Here is a 20,121-nt window from a genome sequence, read left to right on the forward strand (position 1 = left end):
AAAAGTTGTTTGAGGATAGCTACCTAAATGTGAAAATTGTGGAGTAACTACATTTAAGATAAAGTTAAAAGGATGCTATTAGCAAGGATATGCTACTAATGGGGTTGTGAGGGAGAAAGTCTGCAACTTTCTATCCTGTACTAACCGCACTACTGTTAATGAGCAGTAAAAGAGAGTTGATCCACTAAATCTTACAAACTACAATCTTACAATCTATACACATTGTATACTTCTGTTTATATCTAAAAGTATAAAAACCAGTCATCTGTCTTTAAAATGGATGCAGATACTCAGATAAGCTATGTAGTAAAAAATACACAGACTGAATAATTTAAATTGAATGTATTAAAAAACAAAAGAAAAAAGTAATAAAAAATAAAGCAATGTTGCAGAGATTTTTCAGTGTTCAGATTGTTCAGTGTATACTATATATAATATATATATATATATATATATATATATATATATATATATATTTGTGTGTGTGTGTGTGTGTGTGTGTGTGTGTGTGTGTGTGTGTGCGCGCATGTGTGTGTTCTTCATGTAAATATCTAAAAACCACTTTATAAATTTTTCAAAATTCGTCCTTGAAAGAGGTGAATAAAGATAAATGCATTTTGAAGAATGTTAGCTGTTTCTGATTATTCTAAACTAGATAATCACTGTGTTTAGGCTTGCAAGCACTCTTCAGATAAAAACCATTCTCAGGTTTTTTTTAATAAAGTTTCTTAAGGAATTTGATGGTGTACAGCGCGGCGGCTTAAATCAACACAGCCACTGTCATTGTTACTTCATGTGCAATGCGACTGGCTGTACCAGCTTCTTTTTATTTCACTAAAAAACTTTAAAAAAATTGTTTAATTTAAAAAAATTAGAAACAAAGTATGATCACTTCCTAATGGTGTTTGTCAAGTAACACCAAGAACCCTGAGAAATACATTTTTACCCATGTAAAGGATGGGTAACTAGCTATAACGACTATTTTTAAGATGGAGCCTTACTATTTTGAAACCCACATTCATCAGATAACTCAAAGTTTCGGGTTCTGTACTGACCAAACTTTTGCTTTGAAGAAATTAGAATAAACTGATAGTTTTTATAAATTGAATAGATTTTGTTATTTATCAGTATTATTCTCATAAATATGAGTTTATTGAACACAGATGAGTCCAGGTGGTAAAGTCCCCCTGACTGACAGGCTAGTTTCAAATATAAAAATAAAATTGTTTAATTATCCTTTAAATAAATCGGCGGTAAGATTTTTTAAATGGTTCACTAAAAATGGCAATGGAAGCATAATATGGGTTTTTCATATAATCTGAAAGTACTGCATTAAATTAAATGAAAAGAGTTTTGTTGATTGGTTTGATAGAGGAAGATATTGTTACTTTTTAAGAATAATTCATGAACAGAAAATACAGAATGTCTATTCTTGATTTATGAGGACAAATTATCAGTCAAGTATCATCCTACTCAAATTAATAAAAATATATAAAGTTTGCAGTATGTTTTAAGTAAAACATTACTGTTATTAAATGATTGTTAAACAAACAAGATTTTTTTACATTGCCTATACTTGAATTCTGATGTTTGAGATGAAGAAAAGTAACATTTACCTACATATATGGGAAGAATGTGCATGAATATGTTGCACGTTGGATAAATGTTATAACAGAATATTGTTATGCAGTTCTAGTACTACTTTGGTAGTGTGAAACACATCTACCTTCCTGTTCTGTTCACACATCCGTTGATGTTATTATTCTCCCACATTGCTCTTAGCACATTCATGAATGCGAACTACTGCTAACCAGATTTTCCTCTTATTAACCTTCTAACGTAAGATAAAATACTCAAGATAAGTGTATTTCGTTTGTTTTCTTAAAAATTTCTGTTTTTTATTTTCTTATCAAATCTAAATAAAACATATTTGTAAAAAAAACAACCCATATATAATGATGTCTTAATTAGAAAAATATATTTGCAGTAGTAATAGTAAAAAAAATAGTAATAGTAGTATAAAAAGCTTTCTAGTCAATAGGTTGAAACAGTTAAAAGTAAAAAAAATTCATGTCACTTTTATTTTTAGGGGTGGGAGTGATTTTATGAACTTTTTAAAACAAAAATACAATAATATTATTTTCAGGAGTGTATTTCCAGTAATATTTATTTTTATAAAATTTAGTTTAATCCCTTATTGTAAAAAAGTTTATATTTTTAAATTAGAAGTTAGAAAAACTGTTGGTTTTTTGGATATCTTATCTTTTGTCTTCATTCTGTCTCTGATCTCTTTATCTTATCTTTTGTTTAGATTCTGTCTCTAATCTCTTTCTCTCCACCTTTCATTTCTCACTTATTTTGTACTTAAACTACTGGTTCTGTATATTTTTGTTAGGTTGATTAGGCCATCTAGTTCCAATAATTTTCTTCTTCAGTGGTTCCCCTTCTACCTTTCTCATAATATGGTCAAAGCACTTTAGTTCAAAATTCCAAATACATTCCCTTTTTTAATGCACCCATAATGTGTACTCGCCTTATTTAACGCATTACAGCACAAAGAAGCCACACCTCTGTTATTTGCATTTTACTGAGATCCTTTATTGATCAAGTCAGACAAAAAGAATGACGCATAATAGAAAGAAAAATTTTAAAAATGCATTAAATCTGTCTAATTAATGTTAGAAAAGAGATGAGAACTTTTTGAAAATGTTAAGGTAAAAAATATATGCTTTTTTTTAAATTAGAGTACATAATTATTAAAAAACTGAAAAGCTGAATAAAATATCTTTCAATCTATTGTATTTAAAACTTCTTTAAAATTTAAAGTTGCATACTTTTCTTTTATATTTTTGCAGGTTATTATGCTGACCAGTTATCAGTTGGACATGAAATAAAGGGCAATGAAACAGTGCATATAAAACATGAGACAAAAGGCTTTCATCTCCATAACTTATCGTACGCTGGACCTATTGTAATGGGTGTTGGAGGTTGGTTATTTATAATCACTGAATTGTAAATTTTATATTATTACTTTTATATCATATGCTTTTTGTTGTATGCAGGTTTCTGTTGTTCAGCGTGACCGTTATCAAAATAAAATTTCATTTTTTTAGATCTATAGTTAACTTTCATACAGTTTATATATAGTACTGTTATAATTAGCGCTTTGAATTTATATACTCAAAGGAATTTAAATTTCATTAACGAAGGTACAAGTAGTGATATGATGTTGGTATAATAATATGATGTATAATATTTTATTCCTAAAGGTAGATATGGCAAACTTTAGTAAAATCTGCTGTTGTTTTCTCGTAACATTTCATTTTTAATACATATTGATTTTTGTACATTTAATTTTGTGTTAATCAATGGCACTTCAAATATTTTATCTTTTTTGGAATGTCATCACAACTTTTAAAATTGTTACAAAGGCAATAACTAAACTCACCTACCAGTTAGGAGGGGCATACGTCAAATCTTTAACATTTGCTAGTGTACATGCTCACTTTTATTGTTGTGTTGGTTCTCCACATAAATAAGAATCTATTATCACTCTGTTTGTCTTGCATTCTGGATTGTTTCTTCATTTTGCAGCTCTCCAAAGTGATTCAATCCTTTGAGTATGCACATCCATAACAGGATCAATAAAATTCTCTGAATCATTGACAGTATATTGTTTGTATCATATTCCAATGATATTTCATTATCTCTCCTGAGTAAGCTGTTTTTGCAGACCGATCTGGCACAGCACACAAGAAGCATTGATGTGTTTCTTTTTCTACAACCACACCCACTGAGTAGGACAATTTCAGCCTACATTATGTTCAGCCTAGAGAAGCATGATTTATCAATTTTTATTCTGCATCCAGACTCACTAATCCTGATTGGTTTAATAATTATGAAATAAGCACAAAGCTCTCACAGATTACACTTCCAATCTGTGATTGCTTCCCTTCCCATGCCTAGTTCATTGACACAAAATTTGGTTGTGGCGTATTCCTTACTCCAGCAGTAAATAAATAATACAATCATATCAAATGATAACTTGAATTCTTTAGCTGCATCCCCTTACATAGACAGATTTCCATTCTGTAAGTTGTTTAATTATATTACCAATGATCAGATTGTGCACTTAACAACATAATTATTTTATGGCTGTTAGGACACATCCTTTCCTGATGTAGAATTTTCCATTGTTAAAAGGGTCGTACTGCATTCTTTTTTGAGTTAAATTTCTCACCAAGTTCAAACAACAGTCATATTGTACTTCTACTGCACCTCTATAACAACTAAACAAGAATAAAGCAAAGATATGTACTTGCTAGTATAATAGAAATCAATCAGAAACGATAAGAAAAAATTGTATTTGATACAAAGTGCAACGTTTTAATTGTCCTGACAACAGAAGAAAACTTGTTTGAATAAGAACTCAGTCACATATCTATGATCATAAGAATAATAAGATAAAACTTATAAATACGAGTGGGGACATTCCAGAAAGATCCTAAATGTTTTTCATTGACTATTATGTACCACTACTACTAAGTTTTTAAACTACTTCTTATCCTTGTGGTAAGACATTTTTACAACAAGAAATATACAAATATTACAGTATTTAACTTCTCTTAATCAAGGGATCCCAAATGTTTCTAAATTTACTGAACTTTATTCCTAAAAGTGGAATGCATTTTAAAAAATATGGTTTTAATATTAAAATATTTTATTTCTATTAATTAAATAGGATCTAGAGTGCTTGAGAAGATAGGGATCAATACTGATTTGACACCAGTAAGGTTTTTAATAGATCTCCAAGTAGGATATCTTTGAATACAGCATTATTTGAATATTTATTAATATAATGGAGACTAGACATAGGAAGTCCACAACCTGTTTGATATCATTAACTTAACTCTGAAAGCAGAACACATTTTGAAAAAATGGTTTAACTATTCTAATATTTCAAGTTTTTTTAATTGAAGAAGACTAATCACCTAGGGCAAGGGAGTAGTAGGCTTAATTCTCTCTAATATCGTTAATTTTTTTCCCCTGGAAATAAAAGTGCTATGAAATGCTTTACATTTTTTTTTTTTGTCTTCAGTCATTTGACTGGTTTGATGCAGCTCTCCAAGATTCCCTATCTAGTGCTACTAGTCGTTTCATTTCAGTATACCCTCTACATCCTACATCCCTAACAATTTGTTTTACATATTCCAAACGTGGCCTGCCTACACAATTTTTCCCTTCTACCTGTCCTTCCAATATTAAAGCGACTATTCCAGGATGCCTTAGTATGTGGCCTATAAGTCTGTCTCTTCTTTTAACTATATTTTTCCAAATGCTTCTTTCTTCATCTATTTGCCGCAATACCTCTTCATTTGTCACTTTATCCACCCATCTGATTTTTAACATTCTCCTATAGCACCACATTTCAAAAGCTTCTAATCTTTTCTTCTCAGATACTCCGATTGTCCAAGTTTCACTTCCATATAAAGTGACACTCCAAACATACACTTTCAAAAATCTTTTCCTGACATTTAAATTAATTTTTGATGTAAACAAATTATATTTCTTACTGAAGGCTCATTTAGCTTGTGCTATTCGGCATTTTATATTGCTCCTGCTTCGTCCATCTTTAGTAATTTTACTTCCCAAATAACAAAATTCTTCTACCCCCGTAATCTTTTCTCCTCCTATTTTCACATTCAGTGGTCCATCTTTATTATTTCTACTACATTTCATTACTTTTGTTTTGTTCTTGTTTATTTTCATGCGATAGAACGGCATAGACTTCATCTATGCCGTTCTTTGTTTCTTCTAAATCCTTTTAACTCTCGGCTAGAATTACTATATCATCAGCAAATCGTAGCATCTTTATCTTTTCACCTTGTACTGTTACTCCGAATCTAAATTGTTCTTTAACATCATTAACTGCTAGTTCCATGTAAAGATTAAAAAGTAACGGAGATAGGGAACATCCTTGTCGGACTCCCTTTCTTATTACGGCTTCTTTCTTATGTTCTTCAATTGTTACTGTTGCTGTTTGGTTTTTGTACATGTTAGCAATTGTTCTTCTATCTCTGTATTTGAACCCTAATTTTTTTAAAATGCTGAACATTTTATTCCAGTCTACGTTATCGAATGCCTTTTCTAGGTCTATAAACGCCAAGTATGTTGGTTTGTTTTTCTTTAATCTTCCTTCTACTATTAATCTGAGGCCTAAAATTGCTTCCCTTGTCCCTATACTTTTCCTGAAACCAAATTGGTCTTCTAACACTTCCTCCACTCTCCTCTCAATTCTTCTGTATAGAATTCTAGTTAAGATTTTTGATGCATGACTAGTTAAACTAATTGTTCTGTATTCTTCACATTTATCTGCCCCTGCTTTCTTTGATATCATTACTGTAACACTTTTTTTGAAGTCTGACGGAAATTCCCCTTTTTCATAAGTATTACACACCAGTTTGTATAATCTATCAATCGCTTCCTCAACTGCACTGCGCAGTAATTCTACAGGTATTCCGTCTATTCCAGGAGCCTTTCTGCCATTTAAATCTTTTAATGCTCTCTTAAATTCAGATCTCAGTATTGTTTCTCCCATTTCATCCTCCTCAACTTCCTCTTCTTCCTCTATAACACCATTTTCTAATTCATTTCCTCTGTATAACTCTTCAATATATTCCACCCATCTATCAACTTTACCTTTCGTATTATATATTGGTGTATCATCTTTGTTTAACACATTATTAGATTTTAATTTATGTATCCCAAAATTTTCCTTAACTTTCCTGTATGCTCCGTCTATTTTACCAATGTTCATTTCTATTTCCACTTCTGAACACTTTTCTTTAATCCACTCTTCTTTCGCCAGTTTGCACTTCCTGCTTATAGCATTTCTTAATTTCCGATAGTTCGTTTTACTTTCTTCATCACTAGCATTCTTATATTTTCTACGTTCATCCATCAGCTGCAATATATCGTCTGAAACCCAAGGTTTTCTACCAGTTCTCTTTATTCCGCCTAAGTTTGCTTCTGCTGATTTAAGAATTTCCTTTTTAACATTCTCCCATTCTTTTTCTACATTTTCTACCTTATATTTTTTACTCAGTCCTCTTGCAATGTCCTCCTCAAAAATCTTCTTTACCTCCTCTTCCTCAAGCTTCTCTAAATTCCACCGATTCATATGAAACATTTTCTACAGGTTTTTAAACCCCAATCTACATTTCATTATCACCAAATTATGGTCGCTATCAATGTCTGCTCCAGGGTAAGTTTTGCAGTCAACGAGTTGATTTCTAAATCTTTGCTTAACCATGATATAATCTATCTGATACCTTGCAGTATCGCCTGGTTTTTTCCAAGTGTATATTCTTCTATTATGATTTTTAAATTGGGTGTTGGCAATTACTAAATTATACTTCGTGCAAAACTCTATAAGTCGGTCCCCTCTTTCATTCCTTTTGCCCAGCCCGTATTCACCCACTATATTTCCTTCCTTGCCTTTTCCAATGCTTGCATTCCAATCTCCAACTATTATTAAATTTTCATCTCCTTTTATGTGTTTAATTGCTTCATCAATCTCTTCGTATACACACTCTACCTCATCATCATCATGGGCGCTTGTAGGCATATAGACGTTAACAATCATTGTCGGTTTAGGTTTTGATTTTATCCTTATTACAATGATTCTATCGCTATGCGTCTTGAAATACTCCACTCTCCTCCCTACCTTCTTGTTCATCACGAAACCTACTCCTGCCTGCCCATTATTTGACTTTATGCTTTTCATAACACTTTTATTTCCCTTTGACGTTATGCTTTTCATAACACTTTTATTTCCCTCATATATTTCAAGTGTTCCAAGGAAGTTAGGAGAGTCTACATCTCACAAAACCTATTGATGATCCCTCTTAGATATAAAGAATCTAAGGAAGATAGTTTTTGTGCAGAATATCTTATTACTTAATTTTAGTAAGTGTAATTGACAAGTAAATGCAATTTGATAAATTTTATTCAGTTTGTTGGAAACAGTTCATTTTTCCCAGTATTTTAGTAAATTAATCAACTACTGCTACAATTAATTTCTAAACTTTTTTTTAATACTGCTGTGTAATGTTTTAACTGTGCATGTTTGAGTACTTGTATGAGACTGCAAATAAAGTTTGAAAAATTTAATAATTTTTTTGTTTCCGCAACAGTTACCATGACCATAAATGAGTTGGTCCAAACTTTATCTCAAAACCTAGTTTTAATGATTTGGCTGAGTAAGCCAAAAAAATAATTAAATCTTAATAATCTCCAGATATTATAATTTAAGTTATGATAATATTACTGAAATGCTTATTTTATTTCTAGGTTTTATTGTGGTTGCTGCTTGTGTCATGACTTTTGAAGCCAGAGATAGCGCAGCAAAAGTAGTACCAACACGTACAAAATATTCGTCGGTGCATCCTCACAGATTAGGAAAACCGAGTCCTGCTGCAGCTGCTTCCAGTAAGTTACAATCATCGATGCGTTCAGACAGTGGAAGACGTAATACTGGAAGTCTATCAAGACAGTGGGAACAACAACCGGTTTTGAGAGTCGGTTCGAGCTCACCGATGGCAACCGATGCGATGAGTAGACGTGCTTTAACTGCTGCCTTTATACAATTCTCTAGAAATCTCCAAAAAGCTGAAATTGATAGAAATTTAGGTCAAATTACATTAAGTAAGAGTCCTTCTGCACCAAATTTAGCGGAAACTGTTAAACCAATTATTCAAAATACATCACCGTTTCTCAGTAAACCTTATGTTTCCCCACGAATAAAACAAAAACGTAGTAGAAATTCATTACATCCAACTAATGGTGGCTGTACATTACTGAATCCTCATGCTTTATTGCAAAGACAAGCCCTTTCAATGGATAATCCAGATTACAATCCATATTTTTCCCCTCCGCATTCACAACAGTTAAGTCGTCAGCACACAGGAAGCGGTAAGGGTAGTGGAGGTAGTAAAGAATCTTTAGAATTAGAACTGGGCGCAAGCGCTTGTACTGCTCATGGCTCTCAAGCATCAATGGCCATGGATCTTCATTTACCAAACGATTGTCCTGTTACTTTAAGAGTAAAAGATAAAACAAGACGTTCAGATACGGCTAAACGACATGTGTTTACAAGACAACGTCAGATTGATATAGGCGAAGATGATGTCAACGTTGATCGAAGAGATACACATTCATGTAGCCCAAGATTGCCAGGATACTATTATAGAGGTTATGATGAAATAAAACCGTATTACTCTAGATCTACACCCCATAGTCGAAGACAGTCGATGTCAAAAGTCAGTCCAACTTTACGATCAAATACTACTGAAGAATACCAACGCCCAAGATCAAACACAAATGAATTTTTACCTTCTACAAGAAGAAATTCGGTAACTACAAGACGACGTAAAAAATGTTCAAGATCAAATACTACAGATGAACATAGACGCAGAAGTTCAAATCAATTTGATTCTAGTCAAAGTAGACGTGAATCATCACAGTCGTTGCAAGTAATTGAAAAGCGGCCACAATTGGAACCACAGTCGTCATCATGTTCAGGAAGATCATTACCTTGTGATACAATATATCTAAGAGAGCATGATGAATACGCAACAACTGGAGTTAGTTTATCTGCAGAACAAACACCAATTCTTACACCAGAAGAACCGCTGTTACCATTAACTGTAGAAAAGAAGTCATTACGTGAAGATAAAATTATGGAAATTGGAAATGAAATAATTAATATTGATGATGATGATGATGATGATAATTGTGAAAAAAATAAACAGAATGGACTGACTGAAAAAAGTGAAAATTTAGATCAACAACCAACAATCATTGATATTGATAAAAATAAACTGAATGAAGCTGGTGAATGAGAATGGTAAAGTAAATACTGAGATGATACATAATGAGCATTTATATTAAATAAATTGTAAACATTAGATGAGTAGAATCAGAGGTAGGGAAATTTTAAATGGTTGTCTGAGAATTTAGAAAAATATATTGGTAATTTGATATTGGGTACCATGTCAGCCTGGTAAGCTGTCATGATTATTATAGATTAGAAGACTGTAATATTATTATTAATATATTATATATGTACACCACCACAGTTTAGAACTTACGCAAAATAATAATATAATATTCTTATTTATATTGAAATCAGTAATAATTAAATTTAATGTTTGCATAATAATTTATAAATACTATTATTATTAAACTTTGTATTTATATACTATCTATTAACGTAATGGATTAATAAATAATTGACTAGACATACATAAATATATATATATATATATATATATGTTTACAAAATTTGTAATTTTGTAATTACACGTCTAGTCATGTAATTCTACATGACTAGTATTTATATTAAATATAAATACTAGTCGTGCAGAATTTTTTTTTTTTTAAATATTCTGCATTCTGGAGTATACCAGGATTGATTGAAAGCATATCAAACAGTACTTTAAGTTATTTAAATTTTTTAATTCTGTATGAATTAAATTTTTCAATTAAAAATCTTGTTTTTAAATTTGCATATGAATTAAATGAGTATTGAGACAAAGCCTTTTTAAACTTAACATGTTTATCTAAAGATGTTAAAAAATGTATTTTCTTCAATTTTACAATATGACTTCTCAAATTAGAAGATGATAGGTCTATTCTTTTAGTTTTGGAAGGTATATTTGATAAATGCTTTGCATAAAATCACATGAAGAACTTATGTGCATGAATAAATACGATAACTCACATAACCACTTGCTCAAGAATTCTGGGTTAAATTCATGTCATGGATCACAATTTTCATATCAAAATAGAACTTCCTACAGTTTCTTTAACAAAAAAAAAAAAAAAAAAAAAAAAAAAACTTTATTTTGTATTAATATTTGTTTATACTGTATAGCCAAATCTAAGGCAGCTACTTGGCATCCAAAAGTAAGCTTCAGTGTGTTTTATCAGACATAATTCGTTTTCAGTCAGCTAATAAAACAACATAATTTTTATCCCTTCTTCAACAACCTTCTTCAAAAAGTGTTTGAAGGTTATGTAACAAACAGCCCAAAAAACAGTGCCCATCACATTTCCTGGTAGTTCAATGATTTTCAACTTTGGAAGGAATTCTCCGACTACACTTGTTTTCAAGCCAATAATGATATATCAGAATTTCACCAACTAATAAAAAGCAGCATAAAAATTCCTCTCAATTATATTGAAACAGTCCAACAGTTCTGAGAAATGTTTACTCATTTACATTTGATCAATTGTGAACTAATATGCCAACCTGTGGACAGTTTTCACAGATATAGATATCTGTATTAAATATGATGTACTCAATTGTTTGAGATGCCTATTCTACTGTCATCTCACACATTTTCAATCTTCTATTCTCTACCACCATATCAGGAATGTTTTCAATAGTCTCTACAACTGTAACCTCTTCAGGCCATCCAGTACATTCAATATCATTTATGTTTATAATTATCACCACTGAAGTAACTGTACCACTTAACTGTTCAAATAAATGGAGCGACTTACCGTAATATTTATTTGGCTAAGATTTAGTTTCCTGGACAGCTTTGCTTTTAAAACTTTTAATGTTTGATCATCAATGTAATTTATTTTGTCCATTTTTTACTAATTACAGTTCTTGATCATACCAAACAATTGGCAACAACAGAATTATGAATATATCTAACCAAAACTTGGTGTATATTCCTTGTGGAGATACATATATCTTGTAAAAAAATTCTTTATAAAAATCATTAACCTGATCAAATATAAATAATGGCATAATTCTGAAAAATGTCCATTAAGATTTAATAAATTCAATTAATATTACATATTATTATTTCTAATTACTCATGGAAAAATTTATTTAATGTATAAAGAAATACTTTACGTTAACTAGACATTTTGTTGTTTAAATTTATGTATCAGAAACTTTCAGTTATAGAAATGAACAGTATTCTTTCTTAAAAAAAGCCTAATACTTGTTATATAAGTTGGCTCTGTATTATTTGGTGTTAAAAAAATTTATTGTACTATATATTTAAACTGTTAATTTCAAAATTATTGTCGAACATTGTGCTGCTCCTAGCCAGAAGTGGGGCATTTTAACTTTGCAATAATTGTTAATTACCTTAAGCTGTTTTGAATTATTTTTGATATGATCATAAATTTATTTTGTGATCTATAAGTGGGTATATTATCCCTTTCTCATTATCCACTCCTTTCCATATACTTGATAACTTTTTCTATCGATTTTGGTGAGATGTCCACTAGAATCATGGTAAGGCATCTTTGCAAAACTGTTCTAGATACTATGTTATTCAATAGCTCGACAAAAAGCCAAGACATTCTGATGAGGTGCTTAATGTTAAATAATTGATTATTGTAATAATAAATGGTAAGCTCATTTTGTAAAAAGCGATGATTTTCAAAGAAAATTATTGAAAACTATTTAAGGCAAAACAAACCAAAATTTATTAAAATCAATTGTAAACTTACAAACATGAACAAACTAAATAAACTAAAAAACAATCATACTAAACAAATATAAAACAAACTAAAAAGTTTGCTTCTTGCTTCAGTAATAATACATCAGTCATTCTTGTGATCATCTTTAGTAAATGGCGGTGCTGATATCTCCCTAAAGTCAGCTGATGTTATTGCTAGCAGTTAAAGACATATAATCAGAATGTTATCAAAAACTGTGTTGGCTTTGAATTGTGTCTTTCATCATTGTTTGTTTGTCTATTTCAAAAATTTTGCAATTTTATGTTTTATATATATTACATTTTATAATTTAAAAATAAAAAAAACAAATTTATTAAATACAGAATTTTTAAAACTTATTGCATAAAATTTTCTGTTGCTGTTACAATACACTATTTTAAATGACCAATACTGCTGTTCTTAATCTGCTAATAGATAGTATGAGATTTTTTTAGTTAGATAGATATGTATATTGAAAATGTAATCAGTAAGTATGTTTGATTAGAATTGTAATCACATCAACATAGAATCAATAAAAGTTAAGTTTTTCATTCTCTCAGGCTGTGAGAAGTTAGGTTATTATATATTTGAACAATGTTATTGATTGGTCCTTCTGGTGTTTTAACTGAAATGCATCCAGTACTTTAAATCTGTGTTTAGAAAGTATAGAATGTATTTCACTATCTGGTGATGTAATCTGTAGAATTTCTTATTCATTTAATTATTTCTTTAGTAAAAACATCTACATCTTTTGGCGAGCCAAATTCTAAAGCTAGTTCTTTATTATAAGTAGTTCTGTTTGAAAGATTTTTAGTTCCAAAGCCTTAATTTAAGTTTCTTAACTTTTTAATTGATTAAACTCTGTCTTTTTGAGTTTTTCAACCAGAGTTAATTGTACTGTTCTTTTAAAATTTTTCTTCTGTAACTTATCAAATATTATTTTAAAAAACTTATGGCAGTGAATTTACAGTGTTAATCTAATTATGTAATAAGGTAGACCAATTTATAAATATTTGTAAGTCATAAAAGGTGATGAAGAAGTGGTATTGAACCTACGGCAGAAAAAAGGAAGTAGTTTTTGTCAGGAAGACAGATACTGCAGCTATATCATATATAACATATTATACATTCCTGGCTATATAGTTATATTTGTAACTGTATAGCTAGACAGAATACTATATATAAGAAGTATGCTAATTGGGTCAAATTTTGTGTGTCAGGAGTTTTGCACAGTATGATCTTTCATAAGTTCCCTCTAGCCAAAAACCACAATTTTAGCATTGAAAAATTCGGAAAGGATGTATGTTTGTTGACCTATCTTTTGTTTGGTATTAACAGTGTGGATGTGATTTGGATGAACTTTAACTCAATGATTTTTATATATATCCAATAATACCTTTTAAATTTGGTAGAAGAGGAGAAGGTAATATGGACCTTGTGGATCCCACATCTATCAATTTTACACAGGATAGAAAATCTTTTCACCAAAATTAATATCCCTTAGGTAGTTAAAATACTGTCTGATGGTGTTTGATTTTATTCAAACCCTCATATAAGCAAAAAACATTTTTTCTTTTCTTCAGACTGGATCAACTGATTTTTATGAAATTTATTTAAATAATTTAAAATCATAAATACTTTATGTATTTTAAAATATACCATTGGAGGAAACTGATATCTTTTTTTGTCAGGGTTGAGACCTAAAGCATATACCAAAATCAGTCATGAATTCTCTCAATGATCAGGAATTTAGTACTTTAGATGAGCAACCACAAACCCTCGATCTGAATCTCTTAGAAAATTTGTCATCACATTAAAAAAAGCTACTGCTAATGTCAATAAGTAAGCAAGTATATATACTAAAATTAGTTGAAAGTATACCAAAGAGAATCTAAAAGTTTTTAAAACGAAGGGCTTAATAATAATTTTCCTCCTTAAGTGGAAGTCTGGTAAGGTTAATGCCCTTAATATCAAAGTTCATAACTCTCTTGGCAAAGCCAAGAAGAAATACTACACTTTGCTGGCGTAATTTTAGTCAAATATTTTAAATTATTATTGATTTTAGATTATTCAATTTTTTTTTTGATACACCAGAAACAAATTGGAAATTTTGAGTTGTGCTGCGGAAGAAGATATTATAAAATAATCTTGAAGTTTACGCAGAATAATTTCTTTACTTAATAATTTTTCATAACATATATTTTTATATATTATTAATATATAAAAATGTATTAAATTAATGGCCTTTGAATTATCTATAGAAGATATGGCCTCAATTAATTTTAAATGGTAATTAAATTTTTACTAGTTACTTTTTTATGTCATATATATCTTTTTTTTTAATTTTATTTACAAACAATAATTATAACTTATTAGAAATAGCAAATCATTATAACATAGAAGTGAAATACAAATTAATTGTTATAACGAGTGTAGAATATAAAAAAAATTCTTATACAGAGAGTTTGGAAAGTTGCTGTGCAGTATGCTTTAGAATTATGTGGTGCATTCTGTTCTTTCAAAGTTGTTTGCTCGACGAGTTCTTTGGGTGTTACACAGTAGTAAGCCAAAACATCAGTTACCAAGTTGTGATTGAACATGCTTCATTTCGCTTTGGGTTGTTTCATTTATCAAAATTAATAATTACAAAAAATGTAATAGTTCTTTCAGTAGAGGAATGCATTTTTCTTGTTGAACAAGTCTTTTGTGAAGGGGACAAGAATACTGAATTAGTGCAGAACAAGTTTTCTGATTAGTTTTCAAATACTACTTATCAAAACATTTCGAGTAATAGGCTCTGTTAAAGACGCTGATTGAAGTAGAATACCACCTAAACTAAATGAACAGAAGCTGCTTGATATTTTAGATGGCTGAAAGTCCATCAGTCAATGTGTAAGCAAGATATCAAACTTATTACCACACATAAAGCTGTAAGAAAAAAAGTGAAACTTTTCCCCTACAAAATAATGTAGGTTCAAAAACTGAAACCTACAGAATTGTCAGAACTAAATTATTGCCAATGATTTAAACATTTTATTGACAAAAATTTCATAAGTATCCTCATTTCTACAGGTTTTCTTGGCTTGAATGATCTCCCAGTCTGACTCCTCAAGATTACTTTCATTGCGGGGGGGGGGGGCAGCAAAACAAGCAGTGTATTGCAACAGACCACACATGATTGACAAACTATAAACTGCAATAACGGCATATGAATGAGACATTCCAATAATCAGCTGGTTAAAATGTTTGAAAATAAATTGAAACGTGTACAGTGTTGTATTGATATTGGACGAGGTCATTTTCAACACCTTTTATAAACTATTCCAGTTATTGTAATATCATTTTCTGTAAAATTAATGAAATAAAAATACAAAGTAATAATTAAGACAGTTTCGTCATTGTAGTTCCATAATTCCAGTGCACAGCAACTTTCTGAAAATACTATAGTATGTTAGTACTAAATTATATTTTATGTTTTTACATGTACATATGTAATACACAAAAAAAAAATATATATATAAATATATAATTAAATAATTATGTAAACAGTAATTTATAGTTGCTCATTAAATAATATTTCATAAACATATTTAACAAAAAAGAAAATTATTAACTTATAATGTATCTAAATATTGTATTGTTAAAACAAATACAATAATAACTGTGATATTGTTGTTATTTTATTTATTTTTTTGTTTGATGTTGTCTGTTGATGTTTGTATGTTTTTTATGTGTCAAAATTTATGTATATGTAAAATAAATTATCATCAGTACTCTATAGTATCTCTATTATTTGTGAATTTTTTTCATATGAATTTTCCATTTACTATCCTTTCAAAATGATTTATCTTGTTGTATTCTTTTCTGTATACCTCATCCTCAGAGGTTTATGAATAGTCATAAGTGTTTTAAAGCCAGTAAGTATAAGGTATTATGAAAAAATTCTTAAAATCTGTTTACGAATCACATTGTACTGAAAAAGCTAGGCAGACATGTCACGCTATTAGGAATCACTGCTTCAAACCCGTGAATCAGTATACCTAAAGATGATATATTTTACATGTACCTGTATTGTACTCTTTCTTCAACGGAAATAATTATTCTGCACTAGTATTATAAAATAATTTATATGATAGCTTAGAAAAATAACCTACATTTTATATCAAGTTTATGTAAAACTTTTAAAATAAAGAACTAAGGTACTTGAAATAAATTTTTCATATACCCTTGGAATCTGAGCTTAAGCCATCAGTGGTATTATATCTGTATGTATTATATCAGTGGTTCCAAAAGTGAATGAATCATCCCCCTGATCACCCAGTTTTGTCAACCCCCTCTAATTATCTTAGACAATTAGAGGGTGATAGTTGTTTTTGAGTGATTGGGGGAGGTGATCAAACTACAAGTGGGCGATGGGGAGCATTTAACAAAAATACACACTGATAAAAAAGATAAGCAATTATTTTCAAGCATCTCAACAAGTTGATGGATTTCAAGTTTCTTATAAAATTTTGTTGTCGATTGGTAAACGTGGAAAACCATACGCTGTTTGTAAATATCAATTCTTCCAACTTTAAGAGGTAATAAACACTATGTTACCTCAAAGGAATTTTCTGATATTACTCAAAATATTTCTATGAACAATAATACAGTTTAAAGAAGAATTTATGAAATGGCTTAAGATATTGAAGCTTAATTACTTGAGAAGTTAAATAAATACATTGCAATTCTCTATTCAGATTAATGAGGCAACTCTGCCAGGGAATTAAACCTTGCTGTTAACATGTATGTTTCATAAAAGAAGAAAGAATTTGCCAAAAATTATTTCCTATAAGTTTTCAAACTGATACCAAAAGTGAAATGATATTTAAAGTTTTTAGAAGAGTATTTTTGCAGCAAAGGAAATTTCCTACAATAATGTTTTGTTAGTTGCTTCAGCAATGTTAGGACACTTTCTTGCACATAGAGAAAACTTTGACAATTATATTCGCAGTACATCATGTCATTTATTGTAATCATTTAGATTACATTATTAAAATGTCAGACTACATTATTAAAATAATCAATAAAATTAGAAGCAATTCATTAAATGACAGATTATCTGAAAAACAATGAATACAGAAAATGAAGAAGACTTTAATCATTTGTTACTTGATACAAAGGTCTGATGGATTTCTAAAGGTGCCAGGAAAATTTTTTAATTTTTTTTTATTGACTCAGTGTTATAGTTCCTAGAAAACAAAGATGAAGATTTATAAAGCAACTTGATTCATTACAAAAATGATATAGCTTATTTCCTTATTTAAAATGATATAGCTTAATTAATTTAATGAAATAAATCTACAACTATAAGGCTTATGTCCACATGTAAATCCAAACCGTGAACCGTGAAATATTGTAAAGCTTCATAATTAATTGAAGCAAGACATTTATAATTATTAATTTAATGTTAATAAAGTAAAAAAATAATGAACATACACAAGTGTTATTTATTTTTATCTCTTACTTACAAGTAGGAATACTTTTACTTAGGGTTGGGTGCCATGGAAAAATTTTAATTGAAAAAGGGTGCTGCAAATTGGAAAAGTTTGGGAACCACTGAGCTAGGTGATAGTGATAGCCTTTCAGTGGCGCCATCCAACTACTAACTGACTTACTACAGATTGCTTTATCGGTGGCAAGCATCTTCTTGAAAAGTTTCTGATTTTTTTTCTTTTTCCTGGGCGCACAACGAAGTGTCATTTTCAGCGCCCAGACACAATATTACCATTGTAAGCACTTAAAAATTAAATTATAAATTAGGCTGATGTAAAATGCCTATTCAGTATTCTAAAAGCAAAATAAAATGTATAAATAGCTTAAAAATACTATAGTAAAAATCAAATATTTGAATATAAATGGACAGCCTTAAGAAATCATAAAACATTCTATAACATTGTCTCATTGTTTCCTAACATATTTCAAAAGTTAGCCCCTAATTTAAACTTATGATACAATGCAGCATAATTCAAGATTTCGTCAATTTCCCTCCACTAGGTTAATATGCATAAAACTATTAAGTTTATTAAGTTTATTCTGATATTTCGGTTCACACAGGCGGATAAAGTTCATAAATATAAATAAATTAATCCAATAATTATAACACAAAGCATGATTCACTGCTTGTGTTAATTAACAAATATCATTGTTTAAAATTATTTACATTATCATTATTAAAAATTACACTTAAATTAATGTTTAGAAAATATAGATTAATCAAAAAAAAAATCCTCACTATTCACATGACTGACAAAAATGTGTTCATAAAACAAAGTTATGCACCTCCATACACTCATGTCTGAATTTATAAATCTGAAAATCTGAAAACTTTAATATTTATAAATCTGAATTTATAAATGATTACACAACTGTACTGAATAAAAAAACTGTTGAGTATAATTATGTACGAAATCTACATAGAAAATACTGGTATAAAAATTAATTTTAAATAAATATAATTAATTACTTTTATTCCCATACAGATGCAAAAATAAAATAAAACAATAATATCATTTATTAATCAAAATATTAATGTAACATACAATATTCTATATTAACATCTAAGGTAGCACATTGCACAATAATACCATACAGAACAAATAAATGTCATATTTTTATGATTACATAATGTAAAATGCAACATTATTAATATTAGAACTTAATTTCTTTAATTATTTAAAAATAAAGTGAACATTTTAATACCTAATATGTTAAAATAGGTATATTATATCTTAAAATAAATGATAAAATTATTTTATTATGTATGCACTGCATATTTGAACCTATCCTCTTGATCACAGACACATACATCTAAACATGATTATCCAGACTCAACGATTGATTAATTTTAAAATTGTAGACAAAAATTAGACAATCAAGTTACTACTCTAATATTTATTTCAAGGTTTTATAACACTTACCTCCTCAATCAATCTAATCTCCAGAGTTGACCCAGGGTTGGTCTAGTCATGAACTCGTCATTACATATCAGCTGATTTCAAAGTAGAGAGTTCTAAAGTTCGAATCCTAGTCAATTACTAAGGCAATTACTTTTATATGGATTTGAATACTACACTGTGGATACTGGTGTTATTTGGTGGTTAGGTTTCAATTAACCGCACACATCTCAGGAATGATCGACCTGAGACTATACAAGATTACACTTCATTTACATTCATACAAATCATCCGCATTCATCCTCTGATGTAATACCGTAAGGTGGTTCCAGGGGCTAAACAGAAAGAAAAAAGGCAATAATAGCAATCAATGTTGTATAAAGTGATTCCACACCAATGGCATGACAAATATCAGCTACTATTTTCTTTTTATCTTCTTACTTTTGGTATCTGGAATATCAAATGTCTCCTCTGTCATTCTTCATGAGAATTGCTTGGACCTATACAATTCATAACAGTATAGATGTCAACTCTTTTTTGTGATTTTTCAATTTCACTTATACAATTATAAACTGTACGTAATTGTCTGTTGACTGTTAATAATCGCTACTTTTTAAAATAGTTATTTTTTGTTGTTCTCCAGTTTGTCATGATAGAA

The 20,121-nt window shown here is 29.6% G+C and overlaps 1 protein-coding gene across 1 annotated transcript in view; it reads left to right on the top strand.

The window, feature by feature from the left end:
* LOC142327019 (uncharacterized) overlaps window positions 1-10,120 on the top strand; it is a 101,272-nt gene extending 91,152 nt beyond the window's left edge. Inside the window, exons 4-5 of the mRNA XM_075369780.1 lie at window positions 2,856-2,987; window positions 8,353-10,120. Coding sequence (XP_075225895.1) covers window positions 2,856-2,987; window positions 8,353-9,902 — 1,682 coding nt within the window. The 3' untranslated portion in view covers window positions 9,903-10,120. The remainder of the gene's footprint in view (window positions 1-2,855; window positions 2,988-8,352) is intronic.
* The last annotated feature ends 10,001 nt before the right edge of the window (window positions 10,121-20,121 follow it).

This window comes from Lycorma delicatula, chromosome 6, assembly GCF_047948215.1.
Source record: "Lycorma delicatula isolate Av1 chromosome 6, ASM4794821v1, whole genome shotgun sequence".
Taxonomy (NCBI): Eukaryota; Metazoa; Arthropoda; class Insecta; order Hemiptera; family Fulgoridae; genus Lycorma; species Lycorma delicatula.